The 16,464-nt window shown below is 50.2% G+C and overlaps 4 protein-coding genes across 4 annotated transcripts; 1 reads left to right on the top strand and 3 right to left on the bottom strand.

Annotated features, from left to right (window-relative positions):
* Positions 1-719: 719 nt before the first annotated feature.
* Positions 720-3,621, bottom strand: LTR84_000401 (uncharacterized protein; the record flags this gene model as incomplete). The annotated part of the gene is made up of 5 exons (XM_064844032.1): positions 720-2,339; positions 2,388-2,886; positions 2,939-3,046; positions 3,113-3,138; positions 3,223-3,621. 5 exons carry the CDS (start codon positions 3,619-3,621, stop codon positions 720-722), a joined length of 2,652 nt encoding a protein of 883 aa, XP_064711892.1.
* Positions 3,622-9,234: 5,613 nt separating this feature from the next.
* Positions 9,235-11,034, bottom strand: LTR84_000400 (uncharacterized protein; the record flags this gene model as incomplete). Its single annotated transcript, XM_064844031.1, has 6 exons — positions 9,235-10,284; positions 10,360-10,419; positions 10,476-10,545; positions 10,606-10,645; positions 10,702-10,778; positions 10,871-11,034. 6 exons carry the CDS (start codon positions 11,032-11,034, stop codon positions 9,235-9,237), a joined length of 1,461 nt encoding a protein of 486 aa, XP_064711891.1.
* An 835-nt stretch (positions 11,035-11,869) lies between these two features.
* On the bottom strand, positions 11,870-13,529 carry LTR84_000399 (uncharacterized protein; the record flags this gene model as incomplete). The annotated part of the gene is made up of 2 exons (XM_064844030.1): positions 11,870-13,097; positions 13,153-13,529. The coding sequence occupies 2 exons, from the start codon at positions 13,527-13,529 to the stop codon at positions 11,870-11,872; spliced, it is 1,605 nt and encodes a 534-aa protein (XP_064711890.1).
* Positions 13,530-14,779: 1,250 nt separating this feature from the next.
* On the top strand, positions 14,780-16,272 carry LTR84_000398 (uncharacterized protein; the record flags this gene model as incomplete). Its single annotated transcript, XM_064844029.1, has 3 exons — positions 14,780-14,905; positions 14,963-15,003; positions 15,063-16,272. 3 exons carry the CDS (start codon positions 14,780-14,782, stop codon positions 16,270-16,272), a joined length of 1,377 nt encoding a protein of 458 aa, XP_064711889.1.
* Positions 16,273-16,464: the final 192 nt, after the last annotated feature.

The following is a 16,464-nucleotide window of genomic DNA, read 5'->3' as shown; positions in this document are numbered from 1 at the left end:
GCCTTGGACTATCCGTAGAGAAACTCTCACAATCCGCAATCCAAACTTCTCGAAGGACGCTTGTGACTTCTGGAGAGATTGTGGCTGCGCACGAGGCTTAGTCCAATTCCCATCACTGGCAGTGTTGTTTTTCTTCCAAAATTAGCAACGGCAGCTAGCGTTGGTCCCAGCCTCTTCATTCGCTCCTTCTCCACCAGGATACCCACCCCATCAAGTCCCGCTTCGCCGGCAGAGGCGTCGGCCTTGGTTTCCGGTCGGAAGGACGACGCGAGGTCCATTTCTCAAATGGTTCTCTACCCGACCTCAACTCACGGAGTAATCTCACGCAAACTACGAGTCTAGTATGGACCACGAGTATCACCAACTTCGAGTACAAGTTCGTAAAAAGATTGATCGAAGTAGTGGATACTTTTGGATCCAAAAAACGTAATGTTCTTGCGGTGTCTCTCCGCTGAAGGCTGAGCTAGCTACTCATAACTGCTAATGCCAATCCAATGCCTTTTTCCCTTTGGGTTCCCGGTGCCCACTGTAGCGACTGTGGTTTTGCGCAAATTTCAAACAAACAAGCTAAAAGTGATCCTGAAACGCCAGAACTCATCTCAACCCTATAGTCACATGCCCCAAATGGCGTGGTATCAACAACTAAGAACGTTCGTAATATCATAATGTCGCATCAATGTCGTGACGTGGTACCTCCTCAATCAAGGAAAAAACTCCACCTAGAAATGTGAAAGTCGACTGCGTCCCTCCACGAGTCGATACAGTACTCGTTCCGCGTCGTTCATGAGGCCTCCGAGAAAGTTGCCAATTTTATTGAGCCGGATCATCTCCAAAACACCATGCACCTGACCGAATATATGTGGGTCTAGCTGTGAGAGGTCCTCCACCTTTTCGACATTCGTAATGTGCAAAAATTCCCGCATCGAGTATGCAGCCTCTTGTGAATCTAATAGCGCCGGATGGACCGATGACAAGCTGGAGGTCCGGGACAGGTTGGAAAGAGGTTCACTGATGGTCGAGGGTGCTCCAGAGAGCGATCCAACGCACTCAAGGGATTTCCAGACACCGACTCCATATGCCCAACAGACCAGAGCAGCAACGTAAAGTACCCAAGGCTCGTGTAGCATCTGAGTACCGTGTAACGAAACAAACAATCCAGTATGGGTAGAATCAGTGGGCATGAATTTTGCGCAGCCTCGAATCAATCTTAGGGCATGCCAGACAGCTGTGCGACTTTCGATGTTGGACTCGACCCAGACTCTCAAGTTTTTCTTTGCGTTCTGGAACTCAGATTCGTTCTCGAGCTTTTTGCCCATGATCCATGATTCTCCACTCACAACAAGCAACTGCCGGATGGGCGTATTTCTAGCCATCTCCCTAGCATGATAAGTGAATTCCAATCGAGAGGCATAATGGCTCAGCTGATCTTTTGGTGCGAGGAAGTCGTCCAAATAGGTATCTTGAGTGCTTGCTAGACTGACCTGCACCTGAAAGTAGTCCAGTGGTATGCCAAGAGCAGAGCTATCATTCCGAGTAGACCTTGGTTTAGAAAAGTCGGGATTGGAGGCCATTTCCACCCATGTCTCAATTGAACTGATTTCCCAAAGACCTTCAGGACAGGGTAGTGATAGTGGAGTGCGAACCCCAGTTGCTCGTGATGGTCGACCATGTTGAACAATCGTGGGGGGCTGCTCAAAAAGCATAACTTGTTGTAAATCCAGGACCATTGAAGCTTGAAGGATCCGTCTTCGAGTTTCATGCTCTAGCCAGAACTTGTGCGCTCGATGGATATCTTCTGAAGTACGATCTTTTCGAAGAGTTCGGAAAACTGCCAAAGGATCTGTTGCAAGGGATCGACGCGCCTGATCAAGACTCGCAAAAAGAGAACGGAATCTTGCCGACATTTCCACTTCTACTCTTCTTGCGCAATACTTGCTGAGAACTTCCAGAAGAAACACAGTCTGTAAATCTGCCAGCCGAGATCGACTGGTGATGCTGTCTCGTCGTCTAAGAAGTTTCGTAGCAATATCTAAAAGCGTCAGAGAGTAAAATTTTGCATCTGGACGGCTGTCATATTGTGATCCGATGGCTGCCATGGCACTGGCTAGTAGAGGGCTCGGTTTCGTCGGTAGAAAGGTAGGGCGATGTACGACCGGGAAGTGCGGATGGAAATACTGCCAGTAAAGATCTAAACAATCCCACCTTATAGTGTCAGATATACCGGCTGAGGGATTTCCTGGTAGTATTCCTGAGGCACTTGATAACTCTCGTCGAATGACAGACCATTCGTATCCATCCAGGTCGGAGAGGGGTATTGGTAGGGAAGAGTCTGCAGGAGACTGATCAGCTTCAGTACAAATACCATTCCAATGACAAGGGAGGCATACAGGAAGATAAGCACCATCATCAGTCACATTTGATGGGAGCATGCTGGGAGGAGCAGAAGAGGGCACCCAAGTACCGGGCATGTTTCCACTGATCAAGGGAGAAGTTCCACTGGGATCAAATGCAGCAACAGAAGAAGATGAAGAGATACTCTGACGATGTGGATATCTGCCATAGTACTCGGAAACAGGAGATTGACTGCTCTCTGGAGTGTAAAACATGCCAGAGTCGTCAGAAGAAGGGAATCCAGGCACAAATTGAGCCATTGATTGTCGAGGGTGGCTGCTGAACGCTGGGGTTCCCAAGTAGCGATAATCTGTCTGTGGATGAACAAGAGAACCGATTGAAAGACCTCCAGAAGATGATCTGGGAGCTCCTCGATCTACCGACGGGCTGTGGACAGAAGTCGCAGCCAGAACGGATGAAAGATCAGAAGAGACTGGTACTTGCGACATGCGGCCCAAATGTCCAGAAGAGGCATCGTGGGCGCTCTCAAGATCACTGCAAGGCAGATTAGCGGGGACCGTGCAATGCAACGGGCCAAAAGACTTACTGTCGCTCCTGATGACGCTGCAGTAGATCAATGCGATGAAATGCCTTTCGACATCCAGGACGCGTGCAAGGGAATAGCGCTTCAGGATTGTGATTGAGCTCGTGTCGTCTGCGATTGGATTAGACAACTGACGTGAGGGAAGTGATTACAACAAGGACCCGTGGCAAAGCTCACCTTCTATGTTCAGCTCGAGTGAAGACCTGCCGATCATGTTAGTTAGGCGTCTCCCTTTGGGTCCAAATAGCGAGCCTAGATTTGGGGGTTGCCTTCTGGAGGGGGCTTACCTTTCCACAACCAGGAAACTCACAAGCGTGCACACGCTTGCCTTTCTTTGCCTTGCTGATACGGCCTGTTGGAGTACAGCTGGGATGGCCCTCTAGCGAAATGGATGAGGTCCTCATGGTCGAAGTGCTCTCTCGACGAGAGTGAGATCCAAAAGCAATGCCTTCGATTGGTGAATGAGGTGAGGTGGGAATGGTGGGCGAATGGTTGGAAGATACGATTGGGGGGTCGATAGAATTGTCCTTTGGTTTGCGACGACGATCTCTAGTGGTGGTGGAAGGGGGAGTAGAGTCAGGTTGAGTTGAAGGAGCGTAGTGGGTCTGGACTGGCTCGGGATGGTGATGTTGAGTGTCGTTGACGCCTTGATGTCGTGGAGTTTGAGAACGCTTCTTTGGGGCCATGGTGAGGGTATTGTATAGAAGTTATAAGAGGTATACGAACAGACCAAGAACGTTTCACGGTGGAGTCGGGTGAATGCTTGGAAGCCTCCGCCCCCTTCTGAGCCTCAAGGAAAGATTAAGCTTGTTTGAGCAAATGGAGAAAGGAACATGGGTGGAGGGAGAGTACGGGAGTGTGATGAGGGAAATGACGACTTGATGGTGGAAAGCAGAGGAGGCGAGGGAGACTAAGGTCTGGAGAGTTGATGAAAGGTATTGGCAGGGCTGAGTCTTGCCAGTAGTGCAGGTGTCCACCGTTCTACGGGCTCGGGGACTTAGTGACTGGGAGGCCGGACGCACTGCACGTGGTGGAGGTACAATGAAAAGCTATTCTTGGTCCCAAAGAAGAATGGGATGTGCTATCGAGATTGGGGACAGAAACGAACGGTACTCCGTCTGGAAATGAACGCAGGAGCCAGGGTGAAATTGGGGAGACGGGTTGTCAGAGGAGCATACCGATAGGAAGTTAGGAACATGCTCGCTATAGTACGTGTGGACGAATCAGACGGTAGCGGCTGTGTTCGATTGAGGCCTGCATGGGCTGGTTAGGGTGGCCCTTGGGGGGATCAAAATATAGACTCGACGATCAAGGGACATGGGCGGCGTAATTGGGTCAATCGCCTGCTGACCTGGTCGGGGGTGGCCACCTTTGTTGCCATCAACCGACCGGGATGTGTTTCCACGAGGGAACTTTTGGTGTAAAGATGAGGAAAGGGACAGATGCGAGAGGTCGGACAGCAAGGGCAAGACAGCTCCGAGCGAGTGGGTTGTGGAACGGCAAGACGGGGACTAAAATGGTTGATTAGTAGGGAATGGGCTTAGTGGAGCGGAGCTAGCTAGCCTGGGAATGGCCTGGCTCGTCCCCAGTAACCAGTTATCAATCCAGAAATTGCGGCGCAGGCCGACAGCTAAAGCGCACTAAGCCTGATGGCGGGTGACCTGCTGCTATTTGGAGAGTCCTCTATACCAAAATCAGCCAAGCGTGAAACCGTAAGCCTCCCCGCCAACTAAAAATGAATTGGGAAGCCATCTAACTTGACTTCATCTGTCTAACTACAACTGCGAGTCTGCCTTACCTGAGCACTAGACAACTTTCATCCCATCCATCTGTGGCCATCACGCCCAAACCTCTTCGATTCGAGGATCTCATTTGATACAGGCTACCTCAACGCGGACGCTTTTCGCGTACTTTCACACTTGATGGTTTCCACAGCATGGCTCTTGCGTTTTTCCGGCACCGTCCACCGACAGCCTTGGAGCTCTAAAATCCACACAGCTGTCTATCTCCACCAATCTTGTGGCTCGCCTTGTCACACCACCAGTCCTCCGTATGAATTCAGTTCATACAGATCGCTTGACTGTCATAGAACACGTTTGTATTGGCTCATCACTTGGTCCTGAGCAATATCAAAAGGTTATCGAAATAGAATCTCGGTCAAGTACACAACACAGCACCAGACACCCTGCCAAGTCACACAACTCCTCCAAAGCTTTTGTGAAATTACCCATAACCTTTTTGCTGTCGTATAGCGTCTCGAGCTTTCATGTCCTTTTGATTCTGGTCTTCTCTGATAACGAGGTCCAATCCAATTCTCTAAAGTCCGCAAGTTCTTCCATCGTGGTCGTGTTCTGCAAAGATGAAGCAGCCACATGCAGGAACCAGGGGATTGGGCACTAATCTGATTAGCTGCCAAGCTACTCATGCTCGTTGAATCCTTCGAAAGTTAATGGTGTTCTACAATCAGCAGCTCGCTCTTTTGCATCAACCCTTGCTTATGTCCGGTGGATCCAGAAGAGAGTTACTCTATTCAAGGTGCTGACTTCTACGTCTCTCACTCACTCACACCTGCCCAAAGAGTGTCCCAAGTCGCACGCCACATCCATCTTCCAAACCTGTGGCTGGTGAGGTCCAATTTCATCCTAGTAACGGAATCCTTCAATCCTTTGGTGGCTGGAGTGTGGCTGACATCCCATGGCCTCACCCAAAATACCCTTTAGGCGGCCATCCGTTCCATCTGATGCGATACTCGCCTCTCGCCCGCCGAGTTCACTGACAGCCATAATCACGACGAACGCCACACCTCAACGGTGAGGATTCAGGTCCGTTTCCGGGGTGGTGGCGGCTGCACTCAGGAATATGCTAAATCCATGGACAGCGGCCTCGAAGGAGATTGAGACCCTGTCATCTCGAAAGAATGAGACCAAGAGCCAGGTTGCTTGAATCTTGTGGTTACTTGCGGGATATTCTCCCTTTAACTTTCTTCGAGGCTAGCGCCTGCAACGAGAAATATTCCTTGCAACTGGTGATTCGTGGTAGAAGCAGTCGGTCACCTCCTTCTCACCTGCTTCATCTGTCCAAATGGAGACTGGCTGATCTGCTGTGGCCCGCTGGGCGTCTATGAATTCACCGATTCCACATAGTACGGAGTATCTGTGAGTCTAGATCAGCTGGAGGGATCGACCATTCCACATCTACCAGGTATTCCCAGGTTTCCAGAAAGAAGACGCCCATCAACTAGGTTGTCTTTTCGGCAGTTGGTTGTGGTGGATGATTCTGGACTTCTTGTTCCCAACACATCCTATCAACCCTCGCTTTGCATGCCCGTTTAATATTGAACAATTCTCCCCTATCTCCTGCATTCATGTCCAGATTCATTCATGTTCACCATCCCTGGTGACCTCTCGAGTAAAGGTAAGCTCATACAGAGACATATCACATCCACCCTACCTTCTGCTTTTCGTCTTAGATTCATATATCCCTGTGGTTCCACTCAAAATGACTGGCTTCGATCACGTGCATGTATCGCTCAAGTCCAGACAATGTTCCCAAACACAACTCCCTTCCCCGTGTTGATGTTTCAGAATTATGTTATTCGTTACACCCTGAATGAGTGTTTTGAATTTCTTATCAATAATAGCCCCGTTCTTGAGACCCACTTATCTGGCACCGCGGCATGAAAACACTTCCAAGTTCCAACAAGTTCTCAAGCAACTACCGTGCCCCACTTCAAGACAATTGAATTAGTGGTCATGCATTTGGCCAATCCGTCAACAATTGCCTACTACCGTATTCAGCTTGGTCCATGTTTCAGATCTGCATTCAACACGGACTGAAGGAGCTCGTAGCGCATGGGTTATGATAATGATGCAAATTACGGAGTACATGCAGAGTTCGTCCCCTCGGCACGCGAAGCTCAAAAATGAACAAATTCACCGGAAGTTAGTACCCTGCTCGGCTCTTCGGTACAAAACATCACAAGCGTGCTGATCTACACACCGAGAACTAGGTACAAGGGACATGAAAGACTCCTTAGACAGATGTTTGAAAAGAAGAAATCATTGATGGCATGCATATTCAGGAACAGCCGAATCGGGACGTTCGAGACTGTCAAGACTCGGTCATATTTGCAAGGTCTACCCATTCCAACCCTGAAACCCAGCCGAACTCCATGAGCATGGCAGCTTTTTCGTGCCCCCTCTTCTCAAAGCTATGAACAGATAGGCAGTGTGCAAATTTGAGCAATTCAGTGCTCAGCTAAGGTTTCTCAAGACGGCGCATATTGGTCCTAGGTGAATATCTTGAGCAACGATCATGTGGCCAACCGAACTCTGCAAGTACGACTAGACTTAGCATGAACTCCTCCAGTGACTGGGTTTGCTGATATGCCGATATCTTTCCACTGGCGAATCAATGGCATTCATGAATTCAAGGATTTCTCCTCCAGGGAGTATGGTGGTATATCAAGACTAATTTCGGGAATTGGGTCTCGCTAAATGTACAACCCTAAAAAAGACACCCAAAGAATTCTATTTCGAGACCACGACTGCGCAACGAAAGTTGAGATTGACCCATCATTGAACCGAACTCTTTGAGCAACGTCACGTCACCCAGTATTTGCACCCTTCCATCAAAACCTACTTGAAAGTCCAGGGAAAAGCGAGGAATTGATGACAATCGGCATTACCGAATTTTCAGAGAGAACAAGTCCACCATCACCATCACCATGTGTCACCACTTGTGTACCGGATCCAGAGATTCGGGCTTCGCTCTCCCATCCCAACCAGTTAGCTGCCATGTTTCCATGAGAGGAATGCCCCATCATTCAATAATATCCGGACTGGCGTCTGGGAAGATGTCGTACACAATCCACAACCCAATCCATGGGGAAAGGGCCGTCATGAGACCCCAAAAAACTCGCTTAATCGGTGACACAGAGGAATTGTCTCTGTACGACTTACTGCCTTCCACTCGGGATGGCAGAGTCCGGCGAGGGGCTGTTCAGGTACGAGGTCAAAACGAAAGTGATGATCAGTCCATCCTCCAATGCCGGATGGTAACCGCTCTGTGACCATGAACGCACGCACGCGCAAGATATGACTATCCCAGACGATCTGCAATTTCGTGGAGAGAAGTGGATGGTTCATGATTTCCGGGGCATGCCCAATTCTTTCCATGATCGCTTTCGACAGGCTCTCGACAGGTTGAGGCTCGAACTCGACTCGTCGCGATATGACGACAAGCCACTTCAGAGGCTTGCTCCTTTCTGCCAATGAATTTGGTTCATCCTCGTAAAGACTGACATACCATGTTTTATCCAGCTCACACCTACCGGCGGATATGTGTTCGTGTACACTTTCTCGAGGTCCAAGATGTGAGTGAGACACTGTTCTCGACCAGATATCCATGGTTTTGCGTGCTGCTTATGGCAAAACTCGCGAGTAATTGTGAAGACTGATGACAATGCCCTCTGGTGGACGACAGGTCAGAATCGAAGTTCTAGGGACATTGAGGGAAGACCACTACGCTGGGCTGACTCGCACTCACAACCTTCGCCACCCACTGCGAGCGAGCCTTACTGACTCCTCGCAGTGCATGGCCGATGTCCCGAAAAGAAATGCTGGCTGGCATCAAGACGAATAAGATAGCCGACATGGTCGGAGTTATAGCATTGAGGCCGCTTTCGGCACTCGATCCCCAGGTAAAGATAAAGCCATGGTATCAAGTCCCGACGTTGCCCTAGCCTCATCATGCTGCTGCACTAGATCTGTAAGTGTCGTTATAGGCCTAGATGGGGGAAAAGAGGTAAGTGGTCGCAATGGAATATCGTATGCTTGTGCCTGCATATCTTCTTCGTCATCAGTTGTATTTGTGATCACCAACTATCAGAAAAAAATCCGAACACTGAATTGAATAGTTGAAGTCTTGAGCCTTTCATCACGTGGGAAAAGAAATTCTGCAATGCTCTTCCGTGTCTCTGTCTGTGTGTACCCAGAAGCTCATATCAAGTCTATTTGAGTGTCGTCCGCGAAAGTGACTGAAAATGGTGGCTTTACCAGACTCCAACTCCCACATGCTATTGGGTTTCCAGTGCGAGTCCAGTCCCATCTTCCTCCACACCTATCCAATCGACGATCGTGGTTGTATGGTGCGTTATATACATGTGCAGTGCGAGAAAATCTCCGATTCTCACCTTTGCAGGGAAACATAGCTCTCGACGATGAATCTATAAAGTGGCCGTCCCACCAGGGGGCATAATACGCTGCCCTGACGGATGAACGCCATGTCAGGGCAAAAGATCAAGAGGAGTTCGTGGCCTTGGTTGCCGAGGCTGACTCGATCGGAGGCGCTGCACCGTCTATACCCTCCTCCGGTTTCGGATCCAGGTGGAAGGTCTTTTTCTGCATGCCGTCGAGAACATGTCTACCCTCCTCATTTAGGGTCGGTTTCCCACTGGCCTCGGTAGCGGAGCTGAAGAAGCGTGGCTGGAAATCGACGTTTAGGTCTTTCCGCTTCGTGGCCTTATCGCGCTGCGCCTGTTCCAGATCCTGCTTGATTCGGGTGGCATCGCCGAAGCGCTTCTCGAGGATCGCGGACGTGACGTCCTTCCAGAAGGTGCGCGACTCGTTGGGGAGCTGCTCGTCGGGTGGGGGTACGATCTTTGGGACCGGCATCAACGGTGCCAAGTCGATCAACAGCTGTTTGTCCGACGTAGGTTCGAGGTCTTTGGACGCCTTGACCGCGTCACTCTTGGGGATCGTATATGTGATCTGCTCCTGCCAACAACCTTCGAGTTTCGCGAGCACGTCCTTGTCCGGCACGTCTTTTACCCGTGCGTACTTGTCGTCTGTGGGATCATACCGGAAGACGACACCGTGAACACGGTTCTGGGCCTTTCCGAACCAGCTCTCCTCGACGTAAGTCAAGATGCATTTTAATTTCGTTTGTGGACAGGTGATCGTGCATGTGTCGGCGACGGAGATGTACAGAGATCCTCTAAGAAGGCCGCCTAGTGCGGCCGTGGGATGCGTGAGTTGATACTCCTCGTCACCCCGGTTTTTGAGGGTGATGAAGATACCACGATTGTAGTTGCCAGGATTGACGCGCACAGAGGTGCCCGTAAACTTGGCCGTGATTTGGTCATAACCTCGTGCTGAAACGCCTCGCTCCGGACAGTCGTAAAAGTATGCCGAGACGGGTGGATGATGAGAGGTCTGTTCCGTCAGGAAGGAGACTGTGATGGGGTTCTTCTCCTTGTCGGTGGGAGCGAGAGGGTCCGCTGGTGGCTGTGCCGGCGCTTTGGATGGTTTTGATATTGATGGGGCGGCATCACTGATTTCCCAGTTACACTATATCATGCAGAAATCGAGTTAGGCATGATCTTTGAGAGAGATCCCGAGGCAGATGGGATTTTGAGCACGAACCCTAAAAAACTCTCCAAGCGTGGAGTTGTATGGTTTACAAGGTTTCCCTTTGACGTATTTCTGCAGTCTCGTTAGTTGTTCTGCTACTTTTCCGTGGACGGAGAGTCCAGACTCACCAGATCTTTTGTGAACCAGAATCTGAGAACTTCGAGCATGCGCCCCAGGTCGCTATCTGATGTCCCAATACTGTAGAGCAAAAGTCAATGCCTCTGTGCCTTGGGTGTGTGTGGATAGGGTATGATGTACCTTGCAAAGGTCTCGGGACGGTCGAGATAGTGCCAGTATTCTGTGCTTCGTTATGATCCAACTCTTCGAGGATAAGGTGGTATCATGAGAATATACCTAAGTTCGGAATGGGCTCTATCAATTGAGAGGGCAAAGAAAAGCGAACATTTGCGATATCTGCGACGCCGATAAATCTGTGAGGAATGTCTGATCAGCGGAGATGTCGACAGAGCCAGGTACAGGCGTGAAGGTCCCAGGGCACCAGATTGGAAGAAAAATGACGTACTTTCTCAACAGGCCCAACATAATTTTGAGCTTGGACGAGTCATCTTGCAGCTGGCTGTCTGCAGCAGCACTGGTCGGCGGAGTGGATAGATTAGGAGTTCCGGGCCTGGAGTTGGGGGTCGAGGGCGCTGGTGTCGCAAAGGGAGTATTGGAAGTCGATGTCATGATAGGAAAGGTCGGGACCTGCGCCAGGCAGAGAACGCGGTGAGTTAGTGGAGAGCAGGTGAGGCAAGCAAATAGAGGAGGACGTGGAACGACTAATAACAGTAGAGGAGGGTTGGCAGCGGGCTGAGGAAGGGGAAGTGGAAGAGTAAGTATAAATGATTATAGACGGGGACAGAAATGAATCCCAGGTGAATGGGGAGAGGTTGTCCAACCGGAGGCAGGAGAATGTCGTCGTGGTTGTATCAAACTGCGGGATGGACCAAGACGAGAAACATTGGAACTGAAGCGATTGCGGTGCCAGCACCTTGAATCGGTACTAGGCGCATGATTCGTAAGTGGAGTCTGAGATTGCCCGCATGACGTCCACACTGCCCACCACTCCCACCACCACCAAGCATGGCACTCTAGTTACGACCCAACGATGACTTCTATCGTCGAGGAACGACGGCTCTGATGAAGTCAGGCACCTGTGGTTACTTGAAGCCGCCCGATAAATCAGTATCTACCTACCCACTACCCAGGAACTCTGTCTGGGAGTCCGACCACCATCAGGTCAAGGCAGGCACATACATGGCAATTGCGAATCAGTGGTGGCAACTGCCTAGGCTCTCGCTCCTTAGTGTGCCTTATCGTGCAGTTCTTGAAGATTCAATGCGGGCAATGCTGAAAGGCTTATCCTGAATAATGCTCAACACACCTCTTATCCGCGCCTTACTCGTACCGAGACCGTGGTCTGCGGAAGGCTCATGCAAGATACAAATTCACACAACAAATACAAGTAGAACTAACCATCCCCGCACAATCATACACACCAACTCTTCTCCCCTTTACTGGTCTACTTTTTCTCAAACTTGACCACTTTTCCCAATAGTAGAACTCTCAACACGGCGTAGACCCCAGACATGAGCGCGGCTCGGATTGCTCCTCCAGACACACTTCCTGCACCCAGTGTGATCACGTACCAGAACAGACCCAGCTTCTCCTTCCCATTTCTATCAAAGTCTGGCTTGAGTTGACCCATCTTGGAAAATTGCTTCAGCTTGCCAGTACCTGCGTAGGGCGGGTACCTGACTGCGAGCAAGCTTTCCATCCAGCTGGGTGTTCGAACAATAGACCTCTGGTGGGTGAAGCAATCAAAGGATGCCTTCCCACGATATGCCCCGGTGCCAGAGTCACCAACTCCACCAAACGGCAGATTGGGAACGATACCATGGAAAAAGCCATCATTGACTGTCGCACCGCCTGAACGAGTCTCCGCGAGGATCTTGTCAGTCTCCGCCTTGGACCCAAACGCATATACACCTAGCGGGGTCTCATGCAGCTCATTGGCAATCTTGATTGCTTGGTCGAGATCATCCACTGGAAGAATCGGTATCAATGGTCCGAAGGATTCCTCGGTCAGTAATGAGTCGGTGGTGCTCGATACTTGCACCACCGTCGGCTCAATAAATCGTTCCTTGGCATCCATCGTCCCACCAACCACAATCTTCCCTTCGGTGTTATCCAACATCTTCTTGAGCCGCTCGAAGGATGCTGCGTTGATGATCCTGGCATAGTCCGGGCTGTTCCTTGCGCCGTCTGGATAAAATTCATTGAGGGCGGTTTTAAGCTCTGCGATAAATGCAGGTACAACCTCCCGATCGACAAGAGTATGGTTCTGGGATATACAAACTTGCCCAGCATTCATGGTCTTGGACCACAGCAGTCGCCTGGCGGCCAATCGCACATCTGCTTTCTTGGTTACAAAAGCTGGATTTCGACCACCCAGCTCGAGTGCTACGGGCGTCAAATTCTTCGCCGCTGCTTGAGACACGATTTTGGCAGTGCGCACAGAACCCGTGAAGAAAATTTTGTCCCACTTTTGTGCCAGCAAGGACGAAGTTTCCGGGATGGCGCCTTGTACCACGGCATATGCATCGGGATCGAGAGATTCCCGAACTATCTTCTGCATCACAGCAGCACAGTTGAAAGACAACTCCGACGGCTTCAAGATGACCGTATTACCGGCAGCAATCGCACCAATCATTGGTCCAAAGGAGAGATTGATGGGGAAGTTGAATGCTCTAGCAGCAGGTCAGTGTCTTGATTGCTTCAGCCTGCACACAGAGAGGGTCTCACCCAATGACCAGAACCACGCCCAATGGATCCTTTCGTATCCGTGGACTAACCAAGCGGTTTGAGAAAGCTATATCCGCAGGTTTCTCGTCCTTTGCCCATTTCTTCAAGTTCTGGGTTATGAAGATGATATCATTCCGCACCCAATCTATCTCCGAGACAGTGGCATCGAAGAGACCTTTTCCAAGGTCTCGTTGGCATGCTTCAATCAACTCTTTCTGATTATCGGTGATGGCCCAGTAGAGCTTGCGCAGTTGCTGCAGACGGAACTCGAGTGAGCGAGTTTTGTGGGAGTAAAAGGTCTGACGGGCTCGATCGACAATTGATGGAATGTCATCTACCGGTGTGGTGTTGAATGCTGGAAGCTGTACTGATGCCATAATGTAACCTGGATCGTGATGCAGCAACTTGAGGATTAGGTCTGGAAATTGCAAAAGCAAGAGCGATACGCAGTTCTAGATATAGTCTCAATTAGCTTGCGACAGAAGGAACGAAGGACACAGTCAGACACGAAAGAAGTTACTCGAGGGAGAGGACTGTAATCAAGAAATTCAGGAGGAGTAGGCGCGGTGTGGTTGCGGTGCATCAAACAATGGCCACATGGATCCATGACGTGCCTCGGTTCGACACTGCGGGCAAGGGCTTCAGGGTGCTCGACGAGAAATTTGAAGCCCGCTGTCGTTCATGGTAATCAGCAATAAACGACATGATACGAGCGCTTACGAGATACGTGGCTAAGCGAAAGAGGAGAAGTTACACCAAGCGATGCAGCATGAAGGTGTCTTATCTCAAATTGGAAGGTTTTGAGCGTGGAAAGCACAGGGTGCGAGGGTTTGTTCCTCGGTAAAAAAAATATATGGTTAATGGTATCTCATGGGCCAGACCTGATCCGGTTCGAGAAGGAGGATGGAACCAGAGCCTAGAGGAACGACTGACACTCCATATCTGACCACATTGTCCATGTACTCGTAAACCAGGATTATTATTGACTCGTTGTCGTTCTCGTTCTTGATCTAAATAAGCAGCCTCGTGCTGAAAGCCGATGCCTCCAAGTTGAAGGCCTTGAACGCCGTGCCTCTCCTACCTTGGTCCTAGGAAGGTTGGTACCTCAATGCATGTCATATGACGAACCGCTTCGATGACACCTTGCGCAACTTGAACTTCGATGATATAGATATACACTGCTACTTGTGGTTACCTATATATACAGAGAAAATACCATATCGAAGACATACATCTCCTAGAAGAGCGTCTCTTGTGACGTGTGGCTGCCGCAAGCCGATGCCTATTGTGATGACGATGGTCCGCCCGGAACATCAAACCGAGGGCACAAAGCCCCCTACTACAGGTCTCATGCCCCTCATTGCTCTCCCTAAGTTACAGTACCTGCCTTGGCCCTTCCCCTCCCTGATTGAACTACAGTTTGCGAACAATGCACAGGCATTGACCACCAACTTCAGGTCCCGCCCGCTTTACCTCACCTTCTCCAGTCCGAAACCAACATTGACCTGCTTCCCTTCTATTCATGCATTCCAACACCCTTCGCTTCGCTTTTGTCTCTTCAACTTGTTGTTCTTATACCGCCTACTTGTGTCTGTGATCGTTCTTTCATTCAAATGGCAACGCCATCATGGCTGTGTTTTATGATCTCGAGGATGGCGACGACCAGCAGTCTGCCAGTCAATGGAATCAAGACCTTCGCTCTACCATGGCCATCACAGGCCGGCTAAAACCGGTTCTCGACAAGTCTGCCACAGTGCCGACTTGTGACAGGACCACTGTAATGATTGATCCTGACTCTGAACAAGAACAGGACGATATCAACATATTGGCTGCAGCTCTTACCTGCTATCCGTAGGCACTACTGACGATGGTCGTCTGACCCAAGTCTACCCACTAACCCTCGTGCCTAGGATCGCCTTATCCATCGCCGCACACCTCGATCTCAACGATCTACATGCGCTGGCAGCATCGTGTCGAATCGTTCATCGAAGTCTGCGACAATATGCACAGCAACTCAAGGCTCGATCACTGCGGTGTAGCCAAGATCCCACACTGAGCAAAGAGACTCGGATAGCACCCGGTGATGCATATGATGGAGCGGCATTCATAGAAATGTCTGTGTCCGCCATTGCTTCATCCCAACATTGGGGATATAATCCCTACCAGACTGAAAGAGCAGGGGAATATCCCACACCCTATAACTCTCCTCCAGGTTTGCCGAGTAAGAGCAGTGCCTGTGCGAGAGATTTAGTTGCGGGATGTCGCAGTTGTGCAACTGTGGTTTGCCGCAATTGCACTGTCAAAGCCCCTCCTAGTTCCTGGCTCCAAGATCGGTACCGGAGATTGTGCAAAACATGTTTGGATGCTCCCTTTGGAGAACATCTACAGCCACTTCGCATGACATCAGATGGACTCGAAGGGCACCTTCACTCCAGTGCAAGTTCTGTCAAATCAGAACGCTCTTTTTCCGCCTCCTCTAGCTCAAGCCGTAACAAGTGTGAGGAAGCTTTGTCGGATCAAGAATACCATGACACGCCCAGCTCGTCGACTGTCTTGCGAGGACCCTGCATTTGCGCCTCACATGGGACGTTTTTGTGCACAGATTGTGGGCAGAATCTTCGATCAGCTGACACTACCTACAAGCGAGTATGGACTTGGCGCTCTCGCTATTCCACTCATATTGGTGGAGGGTTAGGAACGGGTCTAGGCCAGGGTAATCAGGGGCAGAAGTGTGGTCGAGGAGAATACTGCCTCGATAGCAGTGTAACGGCTGTTTGTTGGGTCGAAATCGACTGTGCTGAGGGAGCCAGCCAGGAAGCAGGCCGTGATTCAGACCACGGTAGTCTGATATCGTCTGCAGGGATGGCAGACTATCCCACCAACAAGCCAGGTTATTTCCAGCAAGAAATAGAAGGGATAGGTGGGGTTGTCAAGAAGAAGGTGAAAAAGAGAGTCAAGGTCGGGGCGACGGTATGGGAGTTTGAGGATGAACGATCGAGCGGGAAATACCTTGAACGAGAGTCGCGTGGGAAACTACGAAGTTGGTGTGGATGGTGCAATCGAGTTGTACCAGGCGAAGAGGATGAACTGGGAGATGACAAGCAGTTGGTGATGATATGAGGCCAATGAATATGTGTCTAACAGGTACTAGGTGCAGGCTGTAATCTGATACGCACATGACAGACTGGAGTAATTACAGGTGAGAATCACGACTCCACGAGGCTGTCATCGCCAAAGTTAGCGGTTTGGAGATGGATTGGTTACTGCGGGTAGGTTGTGATAAGGGGTATAGCGTGGGCAAGATCTCGGGAA

The sequence above is a fragment of the Exophiala bonariae genome (genome assembly GCF_035927105.1).
Source record: "Exophiala bonariae strain CCFEE 5792 chromosome Unknown scaffold_1, whole genome shotgun sequence".
Lineage (NCBI taxonomy): Eukaryota > Fungi > Ascomycota > Eurotiomycetes > Chaetothyriales > Herpotrichiellaceae > Exophiala > Exophiala bonariae.
This window is presented reverse-complemented; position numbering and strand designations above follow the sequence as displayed.